The sequence below is a fragment of the Acanthochromis polyacanthus genome, chromosome 18 (assembly GCF_021347895.1).
Source record: "Acanthochromis polyacanthus isolate Apoly-LR-REF ecotype Palm Island chromosome 18, KAUST_Apoly_ChrSc, whole genome shotgun sequence".
Classification (NCBI taxonomy): domain Eukaryota; kingdom Metazoa; phylum Chordata; class Actinopteri; family Pomacentridae; genus Acanthochromis; species Acanthochromis polyacanthus.
Genome location: NC_067130.1, coordinates 1,030,108 through 1,044,339, shown reverse-complemented (window position 1 = coordinate 1,044,339; position 14,232 = coordinate 1,030,108). Strand labels below are relative to the sequence as shown.

Here is a 14,232-nt window from a genome sequence, read left to right as displayed (position 1 = left end):
CTCCTGTTGTTTCCTGTTTGTTTGTGGCGTGCTATACCTTTAAGAGCTGCTGGCCAGAGCCCATCCCAGAGAGGATGGACCCATTAGCTGATGAACACAACGAAACAGGGAGAGACAGATGCACATAAAGAGAAGGAGGTTTTTACTGTGAAAAAGGATTGCCAGAGTGAGGGAAGTAAAGGGAAGAAATAAGAGCAGTTTTACGAGTGAAGAAAGAAAGCAGAAAAGAAGAGAAGTACTCCAGTGGTTGTGACTGAGAGGAGACAGGAAGCAGCTATCTGTCCATCTCCTGCATGCTGCTGTAGGCGTCTATGGGTCTGTCAGTCAGTCAGGACGACGGGCGGACACACTGATGACTTTGCTGTGTGTGTGTCTACAGATGGCCAACCTTGTGACATCGCTGTGCTGCGTGGTTCTGGCTGCTGTGGTGGTGGCCTACGCTCAGAGACGCAGTCAGCTGGGTGAGTACGCATTTTATCTGCTGCTCCTTCATGACACGCTTCACCTCTCAGCCGAGGCCTGCTCCGTCCTCTTCATTGTCTGAGAGGAAACAGAGTTTAACTTTACTGTATTCTACTGCTCTGTACTCTTCTTCTTAACTTTACTCCAACCTTAAGTCATTTCATTTGTTCTCTTCCTGCTTTTTTTCTACTTTTTCTGTGGTTTTGTGACTTTTTTTTTGCATTCTCTTCTACTGCAGTTGAACAGTGTCCACTTTCCCATCAGACACAATCAATGCACACTCAGCTTGCTATCATTTTGCATTCGCTGCTGTTTTTATTGCTGTTTAGTTGTAAAGGTTTCTGGATGTCACTTGTGAACTACAGTAGAAGTTGCTCTCTGTGAGGTCAAAGGTGCAGCGGTAAACCTGTGACAAATTCACTTTTCCTCCCTCGCAAACATCCTGACAATAGCCGGGTAAATCGGTTTGTTTTTCTTCCTAATATTTTGTCCACATTGCCAAGGCTACCTCCATAACAAATCCTGGTGCAACAAAGGATCCAGTCAGGTCAACTGATGATCATGAGCGTGGTTCAAATGATTTGTGTTCTGAGTTTTTTTTATTTAAAGACGTAACGCTGTGTCTGCTCCACAGAGAGTTCAGATGCATGACCATAAGTTAAAGTGTGTGTAAATGGTGTGTGTGTTTAACGGTCTGAGGGAGTCGATTTGTCACTTGACTTCTGGTGAAGAGTGGCCTCGGCTTGTTAGCCAATGAGGCCGGGCCGTTTAAGTCAGCTGACCCGCAGAAAGGGTCTGAGGAAGTCAATAAGTCCCCAGTGACGCACATCAATATGTCACGAGGGTCGCACACAAACGCTCAGTCAGACGCACAAACCCAGAGAGGAATGTGTCTTTGGGGTGGATGTGGAAGCAGCTGAGAAGGTGAGAGACAAGAAGAAGGAGTGGATGGAAGTAATGAAGAAAATAGAGGAGAAAAAAGAAGGCAAACAGAAATGGACAGATTGGGAATGATGGGGAAGAGAGCAGGACGAAGCAGAGAGAAAATGAAAAGAATCACATGTGCAGAAGATGAAACTAAGTCACAGGTTTCAATTTAATATGCCGTATTTATTTTAATGCAAGTTGTTTATTTGAAATAGTAATCACTCTTTTTAATCTTCTCTCAACCCGCTGACTTAATTGTGTATATTTTCCAGATATTTTACTGATCATTCTGCATCTATTTTTGTGTTCAGAAAAGCGGAACAAAAGTAAGACAGAGAGAGCAGGAAAAATAATAAGAGAAAAGGTGAAAAGGCAGCGCTTCAGGGAATAACGGTTATGAATAGAGGGAGGAATCAGTAGCACATAGTTCTGTCTTTAGGAAGAAGTTTTTGTGTGTGTTCAAGTGTTTTTTTTTGTCTTAGTTAGAATCAGCTGCAATAGAACTAACCTGTGTTCTCAGAAACTTGTTCTCTGTCAGATTACTTTGTAACGAATCAAAAATACATTTCACTCGCCACACTTTTGACCGAGAAAATAAAGAAGCTTCAAGCATTCATATTTGAACCCAAACTAAGTAGTTTTGGTGTTTTAACCCTCTTGTTGTCTTCATTTATGGGCACCAAAAATGTTGCTTCCTTGTGTGAAAAAATACAAAAATTCAGCAAAAAAAATTACCCAAATTTCTGAAAATTTGAAAAACCTTCAGAAAAATCCAACAATTCCTTAAAAGTTTTCCTCAAACGTTTTATTTAAAATAGTCCCCCAAATTTGACAAGAAAATTCTTGTAAATAGTTAAAAAAATGAGAAAAATCTTTCAAAAAAATCCTAAAAATATCTAAAGTGATTCCATATATATCAGTAAAACTTCTAATGTTTTCTTTAAGAACATTCACAAAAAAGCAACCAAAATCCATTGAAATTCACTGGATTTTGGTTGATTTGTTTGTTGAATTTCTTAAAAAAAAAATTTTTGCATTTTTTTTCCACCAAAAAATATCCTGAAAATGTGGACATCAGAAGTTTCAATGCAAAAATCTATATTTTTTCCACATTTTGAAGCTTTAAAACAGGTCAGTTTGACCCGCAGGGCGACACCAGGGTTAACCAAATGTCTAATATGCTGTCATGGCAACCAAAACATGATGTTTTCTAAAATGTAACCAGGCAGTTTTGGTGCCTAAACCAAACCAAAACCCAATTGAAACCTTTTATGAAAGCAAATAACTGCAAATGGAACTTAAATCTGCCACTAATGGACCTGAAGCTAAATGGGTAGAGGTCTGATCGCTGACTTAAGCCTCCATCTTTATCTGTTTGTGGCTCTTTTTTTATCAAAACTTCTGGAGAACTGCAGTTCAGCTGTGTGGAAATGGCTCTGATTTCGTTCCTATACATGCTTTCAGATTCTCTGGAACACACCATTCCTGTTTAGTCCGTGTAAAGAGCTGCACACGCATGACCAAATAACAAAGCAGCAGTGTTACTCGTCTGGAAGTTTGCACCCAAATCATAGCCTGGAACTCCCACATGTACTCACATCTGTCTGTCTTCCAGAGCGCCTTGTTTCTCTGACAAATTGCCAGCTAGTTTGATTGACAGGATTCCCGGGGGTACGCCTCACTTGGCAGCGAGTGTGCACGTGCACGCACACACACACACACACACACACACACACACACACACACACACACACACACACACACACACACACACACACACACACACACATACATCTACGTAGCCGGCACCGAGGGATAGAAGAGGAATGAACTCTCTTGTTAGGTCTGACTCAATTTATACAAAACGCACACACAGAGGACACACACTGTCTTTGTGTGTGTTTGTGTGTGTACATGTGTGTGTTTGTGTGTGTATACGTGTGTGTTTGTGTGTGACATGGGGTGTATAGGAAATCCATCTGAGACTTCATAATTAATGACAGCAGCGCGTTGCCGAACAAAGACAATAAGAAGCGGCGGTAGAGAACATCTTCAGACCGAGTCAAACAAACGGATACAAGCCTCACGTTTCCAGAAGTCGATGTCGTCTGGAGGAGATGGAGAGTGAAAGGCAGCCGGCCGGCGGAGGGATCATGGAGGGCGGAGCGAGATGAGACGGAGAAACAGATGAGGCAACATGAAATAAACGAGAAGTCATCTGAGAAACAGAGAGAGTAAAACAGCCTCAGATGGAACACATCGAACACACACAGAAAACCTTCTGAGAGTGGAATGAAGCTAAACTTATTATTCCTTTGGTTCAAGTGTGTGCTGGTCGTGCTTTCATTCAGAGACTCACTGAAGGATTTAAATTATGCCAAACACTCTGATTATAAAGTGAACAGTATTCCATTCGAATGGTTGCGATGAGACGAAGAAACACTTTGATGTGTGAGTGAAGCAACAAAAGACTCTGGAACATGCTGGACCCGCCACTGGAACAAAGTATGAGTTTTATAGTAAATCTACAACATCAGTGATTTTTAATTAGTTACTGATGCTCAGTCTTATCTCAAAAAGCCTCTCCTGTGACGTATAAACGGTCAGATACTGCTCGGATAAAGTCTGTACAGCCGGTGAGGAGCTGGATTTGAAACGATGGAAACTCCAGCAGCAGAAATGACAGCTCCTTAATAAAACAACAGGAGAAAAAAGAAAGAAAATAAGTGACTGCTAGGAACCCATGGAGGGAAAAACCGCAAGATTAAGAGGCCACGCCAATTAGTCCTCCTTGAATATGGATCTGATCGTTGATTGCAAGTGAAACATTGATGCTGAGATGGTTGGAGGGCAGAGGGGAGGCAATGGGTTGGATGAGAAGACAGGAGACAGACACATGTTAAAGAAAAACACAAAAACATAGAGGATAAATGACAGATGAAGATAAGAGCAGACAGACAGAGATAACAGAGGGTATCCTCACAGCTTTTCATGGTGTTATACATGAATATAAAGCTTCAAGCATTGACTGCAGCGCTAACACATGCTAACAGTAAACAGCACACTTGTCAACATGCATTTCCTTGACTGTTTACAGCTTTTGGTGTTAAAACGTGTTTCCTTACTGTCCCTGAGCGAGAATGTTTTAGTTCCAGTCGTACATCAGCATCCTAGTGGCAGACGAAGGGAGGAAGTGAAGAAAAAATACCTCCGAGGATCAATAGCATCATTTTTATTCATTAGCATTAGATAGGAAGCAGATTGCTCTGCTGTGGGGCAGAAAAATCATAAAAATACAAGACTAGAGCGTACACAGTCTGATTTCTGTATTCATAACTGTAGTTAAAATTCTGACTATGTTCACAGCGATGATATAAAAACACATTAAACCCCACCACCAAAGATTCCTAAGATCTGGTTCAGACGTTACACTCTGCAGTCTACATTGTTTCTCACATATAAAGCTTCCATTCGTCTGTTTTCCAGCATGTTTAGTGACAGTGGTGGATTGCAGTCGGACAAACAAACATGCCAGAGGTCAGAATGTGCCTGTTTTAGCTCCTGAGTTGAGGGAAATGAGGTTACATTATCCTGTGGAGCATCGCTGGTGGCTGCAGATGATCCCAGATGACAATGGATGACCAGCAGGGTTCATCCAGGACAGACCAGCAGTCCATCAGGACCACCAGGACAAAGAGACACACCACCAGTTTATTACAGGACCACCAGGACAAAGAGACACACCACCAGTTTATCACAGAACCACCAGGACAAAGAGACAGACCACCAGTTTATCACAGAACCACCAGGACAAAGAGACACACCACCAGTTTATTACAGAACCACCAGGACAAAGAGACACACCACCAGTTTATCACAGAACCACCAGGACAAAGAGACACACCACCAGTTTATTACAGAACCACCAGGACAAAGAGACACACCACCAGTTTATCACAGAACCACCAGGACAAAGAGACAGACCACCAGTTTATCACAGAACCACCAGGACAAAGAGACACACCACCAGTTTATCACAGAACCACCAGGACAAAGAGACAGACCACCAGTTTATCACAGAACCACCAGGACAAAGAGACACACCACCAGTTTATTACAGAACCACCAGGACAAAGAGACAGACCACCAGTTTATTACAGAACCACCAGGACAAAGAGACAGACCACCAGTTTATTACAGAACCACCAGGACAAAGAGACAGACCACCAGTTTATTACAGAACCACCAGGACAAAGAGACAGACCAGCAGTTTATCACAGAACCACCAGGACAAAGAGACAGACCACCAGTTTATCACAGAACCACCAGGACAAAGAGACAGACCACCAGTTTATCACAGAACCACCAGGACAAAGAGACAGACCACCAGTTTATTACAGAACCACCAGGACAAAGAGACAGACCACCAGTTTATTACAGAACCACCAGGACAAAGAGACAGACCAGCAGTTTATCACAGAACCACCAGGACAAAGAGACAGACCAGCAGTTTATCACAGAACCACCAGGACAAAGAGACAGACCAGCAGTTTATCACAGAACCACCAGGACAAAGAGACAGACCAGCAGTTTATCACAGAACCACCAGGACAAAGAGACAGACCAGCAGTTTATCACAGAACCACCAGGACAAAGAGACAGACCAGCAGTCCATCAGAACCACCAGGACAAAGAGACAGACCAGCAGTCCATCAGGACCACCAGGACAAAGAGACAGACCACCAGTTTATCACAGAACCACCAGGACAAAGAGACAGACCAGCAGTCCATCAGAACCACCAGGACAAAGAGACAGACCAGCAGTTTATTACAGAACCACCAGGACAAAGAGACAGACCAGCAGTTTATTACAGAACCACCAGGACAAAGAGACAGACCACCAGTTTATCACAGAACCACCAGGACAAAGAGACAGACCAGCAGTCCATCAGAACCACCAGGACAAAGAGACAGATCAGCAGTTTATCACAGAACCACCAGGACAAAGAGACAGACCACCAGTTTATTACAGAACCACCAGGACAAAGAGACAGACCACCAGTTTATCACAGAACCACCAGGACAAAGAGACAGACCACCAGTTTATCACAGAACCACCAGGACAAAGAGACACACCACCAGTTTATCACAGAACCACCAGGACAAAGAGACACACCACCAGTTTATTACAGAACCACCAGGACAAAGAGACAGACCAGCAGTTTATTACAGAACCACCAGGACAAAGAGACAGACCAGCAGTTTATCACAGAACCACCAGGACAAGAGACAGACCACCAGTTTATTACAGAACCACCAGGACAAAGAGACAGACCAGCAGTCCATCAGAACCACCAGGACAAAGAGACAGACCAGCAGTTTATTACAGAACCACCAGGACAAAGAGACACACCACCAGTTTATTACAGAACCACCAGGACAAAGAGACAGACCAGCAGTCCATCAGGACCACCAGGACAAAGAGACACACCACCAGTTTATCACAGAACCACCAGGACAAAGAGACAGACCAGCAGTTTATCACAGAACCACCAGGACAAAGAGACAGACCACCAGTTTATCACAGAACCACCAGGACAAAGAGACAGACCAGCAGTTTATCACAGAACCACCAGGACAAAGAGACAGACCACCAGTTTATTACAGAACCACCAGGACAAAGAGACAGACCAGCAGTCCATCAGAACCACCAGGACAAAGAGACAGACCAGCAGTTTATTACAGAACCACCAGGACAAAGAGACAGACCAGCAGTCCATCAGAACCACCAGGACAAAGAGACAGACCAGCAGTTTATTACAGAACCACCAGGACAAAGAGACAGACCAGCAGTTTATTACAGAACCACCAGGACAAAGAGACACACCACCAGTTTATCACAGAACCACCAGGACAAAGAGACACACCACCAGTTTATCACAGAACCACCAGGACAAAGAGACAGACCACCAGTTTATTACAGAACCACCAGGACAAAGAGACAGACCAGCAGTCCATCAGAACCACCAGGACAAAGAGACAGTTAAAAGACATTTCGGTTGGAGTGAGAGTGTCTCTAGTGATGGAGGCTGTTCCTCCTCCTCTTCTACCGTCTGATGGAGAATAAGAAGTTTAACATTTGGTGGGGAAGCCTCGGTGAGGACAGCAGGTGCATCAGTGCCCAGCCATGTCTCTGTCAGGAGAAGACTGTCCAATTTATTGTCTAAAATCAGGTTGTTAGTCATAAAAGTTTTGGTTAAAAGAGAGCGCACGTTCAGCACGGCCGTGTTGATGCTCGTACTGAACGTGCACTCCTCCTGGTGTTTCAATGGAAACGGAGTTCTTTGTCTAAAACCAGTCTGTTAAAAACTACAGTTGGGATGTTGCAGGTGATGTCTGGTGTTTCTGTGGGGTGTGTGGTGAGGGGGCGTGGCTTATTGGCAGGCAGTCAGCTGGAGTTGATTGGACCAGGTGGTGAATGTTTGCTGTTAAAACCGAGCTGCCCGGTGTGCTAAACCAGGTTCCAGAAGAGGTTATAATTGTCAATTAAATTCCGGTGGTGAGCTGTGCAGGTGAGCAGGAGCCAGGTGTTCAAACTGAGCAGCCTAGAAAAGCGCTCAGCACCGCCTGACAGAGCCGGTATGAGTCCACTGATGAAGACCGACTTACCACAGCTTTCCAGAAGGCTGAAGAGGTCCATGAAATCCCTTTTAGTCAGCTCAGACTGTCGCCGGGTCGTGTCATTTTTTTCCAGCGTGAATAATCACACGAGGATGGGATGGACTGTAGCAGCTCAGGGAGTTTGTCCAGGATAACGGAAACGGTGGCGCCAGGAAAACACCGAGTCATGGCGTTGAAGGAACGGATGTTTCTGACAGTGCTGCTGCCGACAATGAGTGTTGTGGGCCTGAACAGAGGACAAGGTGACCGGTGGAGCAAGCCAGCAACGCCTCCATCTGGAACTGGGGAACGCTTCGCTGGCATCTTCAGGAGACGGGCAGGGAGAGGAACCAGAGCAGGAGCCGGGGCTGGACGTCTGTCCTTCCGCCGTAGCGCTGAGGCGGGCCGCTCAGCGGGAGGGGAGCCGGTGGTCCTTGTGCCGCCAGTAGTGCCTGGTCTGGCGAGGAGGAGCTCCGTGGGCTCCGGGTGGTGTTCACCGCTATGGCAGGCAGCAGCCTCAGCTCCAGGATGAGCATCCAACAGAGTGTACACCGTCCCTGTGCCCAGCAGCAGAGGGGGTCCTCCCGGCCCATGGATGCCTGGCTGTTGGAGCAGGAAGCCGTTGGTGCAAAGAAAACCACAGGAGCTGAGCTGAGACCTTCACCACCAGCTGGCTTTTCTTCAGTCTGCCACAGGATCATGAAGCGGTTCCAGAGGCTCTGACTGGGGTCTTCTGCCTGCCCCGCATCACTACCTCTGTCCATGATCGCTGGCAGCTGGGTGTGGAGCAGGACGAGGGACGTGGACAGGAGGATCCCAGGGTGCTGTGTCCTGGAAGGCAGCAGAGAAAGAAGCAGTCCTCATGGACTGATGGTGGTCCACCTCCATAAAGCTGGTCAGCAGACGTCTTTGTCCCTCAGCTCAGCAGACAGACGGTGAACATCTTCCATCAGGTCACCTATCTTTTTATTGGCCATCCTGAGTTGTGGGTCTTCTCCAGGGTCCATGGAGGTGGTCATGGAGCACTGAGCTACTAATGGTGGCAGTGTTCATCGTTGTCGCTTTCTTAGACCGTTCAGATGTAATAATAATAATAATGGATTAGATTCATATGGCTCTGTTCTGGGCACTCAAAGCGCTCCACAGTGTAGGCTGAGCACTCACCTCAGGCAAATCCTTTATTCTAAGGAGAATTTTTATTGTGTAAAATCAGTTATCTTGTGACAGAGAAAAAAGCAGTGTTGCTGTCACTGACCTCCTGTCCTGTGTAGAGTCCTCATAGACCCCATATCAGAGTGGATCCAGCAGGATTCTCTAAACATTTCTTATCATAAGACGTTTTTATGGTTCTTTTTCTTTGTGATTCCTGCTACTGACGTTCTGATCTGTCAGCTAATCAGTGCTAAATATTCTGCTTGGCCCACATCCATTGGGACTAGTTCAAAGAAAGTGTTTGTTTTTTTTATCTCCACCATAGCAGAATGATGGTAAGGTGCAGCCACACCATCATGTTCTCCAGAATGAGCTAGCAGAGCGATGCTACACACAGTCAATCCTCTCATGCATGAAGAACCTAAAGCCTGATTACAGACACGGAAGAAAAAACGTTTTAATATCTGCTTCTCTGTTCATCTTTTATAGGCCGAGTCCTTCTCCATCATTCTCTCCGTCTCTTTCTTTCTGTCTTGTTTTAATCCTGAGATGCAGCAGGAAGTAGTTAAAACAATGCGTTCCATTAACGGGGAGACAAGGAGAGGAGTAGAACAGCATAAAAGAAGATTTGATCAGGAGAATGTGGTGCGAGTGGATCTTCTCTTTTATATAACAGAAGCAGTGCAGCTAAATGTGCTTTCATGCTACGCTTCCACCTTGTAATGAGTGTGAATGTGGTGACATCATGCTGTTATTTATGGGAGTCCATATCGTGATTGAGAGACGGACATTTCCACTCAGAATCCTTCCCTCCATCCTTCTCTTTCCTCCATCCTTCTCTTTCCACATTGTCCACATGTTTTTCTCCATCCTTCCTTGTTTCTCTCTTTACTTTGCCTCCTCCCTCCATGTTTTCGCTCCTCTCACATCATTCCAATCTCCATTTTCTCCTCCTCCTATCCCTCCATCCATCCACCAGGAGATTTATCACCATGACATCATTTGCTGCTACACCACTGTCTCTAAGTTCTGCTTCATATCTGCTCTCTGCTGAGCTTCCGTACCTAAACACTCCATCTTTGGACAGACGAGGAGGAGAAGATGGACGGATCTCTGAAACCTAAAGAAGGCAGAGAGGAAGAGGAGAGTAAAAGGTTAACTCCGGTTCTAATTCCGTCTTATTCCAGCTGTCAGAGCTCTATTTATTTCTTGAGCGTTTGCTGCTGTGACTCTGCAACATGCCTGGGCGTGTGCAGCCTCACTTATCCACACGCCTGTTCAGTGTTCAAATTAAATTAATCCTTATGGTTATATATTTTAAAATCCTCTCTGCTCCCCACCATCATGCATGACAGCCGAGTGTGCAGATGCTGACATAGATGTAATTAGAGCGCTCCAAAAACAAGATGTCGGACAGAATTAAGTCTATTCCTGGTCCAAGAGTCTCTTCATGTAATTATTTATCTTTTCACTTATTAAACCTCATCTATACGTGTTCATTATAACAGGATTTAGTAATCTGTTACTGTAGTTTATGATCTAAATGTGTGAAATCCGTGTGCAGGTTGAGTACTTTTGTCCATGTGTTTTTGCTTCACTTTTTCAAGCTGTTTGTTGGAGAATTACCTATTTTCTGTTATTTGGAGCAGCAAAGAAAGTACATCATTTATAGTAATGCAGAGGAAATGGCTCAAAATAATCATTTTTAAATAACCACATACACTACAGTTTCCAGCAAAATACAATAAAAATCTAGAAACTAAATATTGTGAAAAATACAGTAAAAATCTAGTAAAAATTCTCAGAAAACATAGTAGAAATGCAGTACAAATATAGTAAAAATACAGTAAAAATTCTCACAAAACATAGTAAAAATATAGTAAAATACTTATAAAACATGGCAAAAATACAGTAAAAATATAATAAAATATATTAAAAATATACACTACTGTTCTAAAGTTTAAGGTCACCCAGATAATTCCATGTTTTCCATGAAAACTCCCACTTTTATCCATGTGCTAACATAACTGCACAAGAGTTTTCTAATCATCAATGAGCCTTTCAGCACCATTAGCTAACACAATGTAGCATTAGAACACAGGAGTGATGGTTGCTGGAAATGTTCCTCTGTACCCCTATGGACATATTCCATTAAAAATCAGCTGTTTACAGCTACAATAGTCATTTACCACATTAACTATGTCTGCACTGGATTTATCATTCATTTAATGTGACCTTCATTGAAACAGTAAGGACATTTCTGAGTGACCCCAGACTGTTTAAGGGTAGTGTTTGTTCACGAGGCTGAATATCTGAGTGCAGTCATAAAAACCAGTGCATACTGAATAAAAATGAGTACTTTAAAGGCAAACATGATCAGAGATTAAAGTTCCCCCGAGCAGAATGCAAAACATATTGAACAAAGTGAAAGTTATTGTGTTCAGAGTGCTACTGTTTGTGATTTGTGCCTCTCTGCACGTTTAGAACTCCAAAAAGACAAACCCAGACAACTAAACGTAATCAATTATTCATGGAATTTAACAGCTCTCTGATGTGTCATCAGAGACTAAACAGACAGCTGCTGTAAATAAGTAAATAAGCAGCAAAAACTGCCGTCGGTGTGCGTGTTTCTCTGCGTGTTCTTGTATGTTTCAGCCATGTATGTGTCAGCGGGGAGCCTCGATTGCAGCTCATTATCCTGAGTAGCACTCAGTGTAATCAGGGCGGCTGTTTCTATTAAATTCAAGACGGAGCTCAACCCATTGATTGACAAACTGGATTGGCAGATGGATTCTAGTCTGACTAGCAGGCAGGCAAAGTGAACTAATCCCATTTAGTCATGGCTTTGAAATGTAGAAAATAAAGAAAACAGAGAGGATGCACAAAGCCCCCAAAATAATATGTTCAAAGTAAAATACAATTAATCGCATTTAGACAATTTATATCGACAGCAGGGGTGTCCAACATGAGGCCCGTGGTCCTAAAGTGGTCCTCCAGAGGGTCCAACATGAGGCCCGTGGTCCAAAAGTGGTCCTCCAGAGGGTCCAACATGAGGCCCGTGGTCCAAAAGTGGTCCTCCAGAGGGTCCAACATGAGGCCCGTGGTCCAAAAGTGGTCCTCCAGAGGGTCCAACATGAGGCCCGTGGTCCAAAAGTGGTCCTCCAGAGGGTCCAACATGAGGCCCGTGGTCCAAAAGTGGTCCTCCAGAGGGTCCAACATGAGGCCCGTGGTCCAAAAGCGGTCCTCCAGAGGGTCCAACATGAGGCCCGTGGTCCAAAAGCGGTCCTCCAGAGGGTCCAACATGAGGCCCGTGGTCCTAAAGCGGTCCTCCAGAGGGTCCAACATGAGGCCCGTGGTCCAAAAGTGGTCCTCCAGAGGGTCCAACATGAGGCCCGTGGTCCTAAAGTGGTCCTCCAGAGGGTCCAACATGAGGCCCGTGGTCCAAAAGTGGTCCTCCAGAGGGTCCAACATGAGGCCCGTGGTCCTAAAGCGGTCCTCCAGAGGTCCAACATGAGGCCCGTGGTCCAAAAGCGGTCCTCCAGAGGGTCCAACATGAGGCCCGTGGTCCTAAAGCGGTCCTCCAGAGGGTCCAACATGAGGCCCGTGGTCCAAAAGCGGTCCTCCAGAGGGTCCAACATGAGGCCCGTGGTCCTAAAGTGGTCCTCCAGAGGGTCCAACATGAGGCCCGTGGTCCAAAAGTGGTCCTCCAGAGGGTCCAACATGAGGCCCGTGGTCCAAAAGCGGTCCTCCAGAGGGTCCAACATGAGGCCCGTGGTCCAAAAGTGGTCCTCCAGAGGGTCCAATCCGGCCCTCAAAGTGTAAAAATTACAGAGAAGACATTAACTGCAGATTGTAAATTAGTAAAACTATAAATTTAAAATCATTTCTAGACCATGACAAGTTGTTTGGATCAAAAAGTAAAATACTAGATTGTTCTTTTGTCGTTTTCTCATTTTTGTAATATGTTGTCTTGTTTTTGTTGTTTTTTTGTCTGACTTTTGTTGTTTCTCATGTTTTTGTTGTTTTGTGTTTCCTTTTTATCTCACTTTTGTTTTCGTCTTATTTTTGTCGTTTTGTGTTTCGCTTTATTTGTTGTTTTGAGCATCGTTTTCATTGTTTTGTTTTTTATTTTTGTCTCGCTTGTTTTGTTTCTTTTTTGTCACTTTGGAACTTTTTTGTCTGATTTTGTCTTTTTTGTTTTGTTTCGTGACGTCTGTCTGATTGATTGTCGTTTTGTGTCTCTTTTTGTAGTGTTTTGTCTTCTTTTTGCTGTTTCTTTTTGTCATTTTTCTTTTTGTCAGACTTTTGTCATTTTGATCACAAAGTCAGATTCAGTTCCAGATAGCTGTGACTAAATGTTTGGTGTGTTTGTAGGTTTTTGTTTTAGACGTTGAAATTTAACGTGTTTTTCTTAAGAAATGTCACGTTGTTCATGATGTGTTGGATAAAGATAATACTTTTGGCTCCAAATGATCCAAAAGTCTGTGAAATGAGTTGAATTTGCTGCAGACAGACTAACCCCATTCTGTAAACCCATCCTGTTGGTTGGATCCTCTGCCTGGTTGACTCACAGCTGACTGGATGATTACATGGTCGCCTGACAAACACATTAGTCAACCGGTTGACCTGAGAGTTCTCGTTGTTGTTGCTGTGTTCCGCTGCAGGCGAACAGATTAAAGAAGCAACGACTAGCTGGCCAACTGTCTGACACCAGCAATATAAAGCAGCAGATAAAGTGCTTGACTGACACTAATATTTTGCTGTTGGCTGGTTGGCTAGATTACTGCTGTGGATGTTTAGCAGGCGAGTGCTGGGAGGATAATAGTTTATGTCTGTGTGAGTGCTAATGCACTGCAGCAGTAATAGATAAGAGAGAGGCTTGATTTTAAGAGAGGAGGATGAAGGCAGTGCCAAGAAAGGTTGCAATTGAAAAAGGAACAGATACAGAAAGTAAAATAGATTGTAGTTTGACTTTATTCATACACGTGGACGTCATAGACCTCCACTTTGATTAGTCCTGCTGGTCGTCAT

The 14,232-nt window shown here is 44.2% G+C and overlaps 2 protein-coding genes and 1 long non-coding RNA gene across 5 annotated transcripts in view; 2 read left to right on the top strand and 1 right to left on the bottom strand.

Annotated features, from left to right (window-relative positions):
* The window catches only part of cntfr (ciliary neurotrophic factor receptor), a 278,017-nt gene that overhangs the window by 111,511 nt on the left and 152,274 nt on the right, over positions 1 to 14,232 (top strand). Inside the window, exon 3 of the mRNA XM_051938344.1 lies at positions 380 to 461. Coding sequence (XP_051794304.1) covers positions 380 to 461 — 82 coding nt within the window. The remainder of the gene's footprint in view (positions 1 to 379; positions 462 to 14,232) is intronic.
* LOC127530811 (uncharacterized) overlaps positions 1 to 14,232 on the bottom strand; it is a 232,295-nt gene that overhangs the window by 196,802 nt on the left and 21,261 nt on the right. The gene's annotated exons all lie outside the window — the stretch shown is intronic.
* Positions 12,159 to 13,137, top strand: LOC127530810 (uncharacterized). 2 transcript variants are annotated; one of them, XM_051938348.1, is made up of 2 exons: positions 12,159 to 12,369; positions 12,705 to 13,137. In XM_051938348.1, the coding sequence occupies exons 1-2, from the start codon at positions 12,167 to 12,169 to the stop codon at positions 13,021 to 13,023; spliced, it is 522 nt and encodes a 173-aa protein (XP_051794308.1). In that variant the 5' UTR covers positions 12,159 to 12,166; the 3' UTR covers positions 13,024 to 13,137. The 2 variants fall into 2 exon arrangements, with proteins under 2 accessions (XP_051794308.1, XP_051794307.1); XM_051938347.1 differs by having other exon boundaries at positions 12,159 to 12,495.

Bases quoted from the DNA above. Each gene is read 5' to 3' on its own strand.
- LOC127530810 (XM_051938347.1), top strand. From the start codon at position 12,167: ATGAGGCCCGTGGTCCTAAAGTGGTCCTCCAGAGGGTCCAACATGAGG. The intron at 12,496-12,704 runs GTCCAACATGAG...GGTCCTCCAGAG, and splicing joins CAAAAGCGGTCCTCCAGAGG to GTCCAACATGAGGCCCGTGG.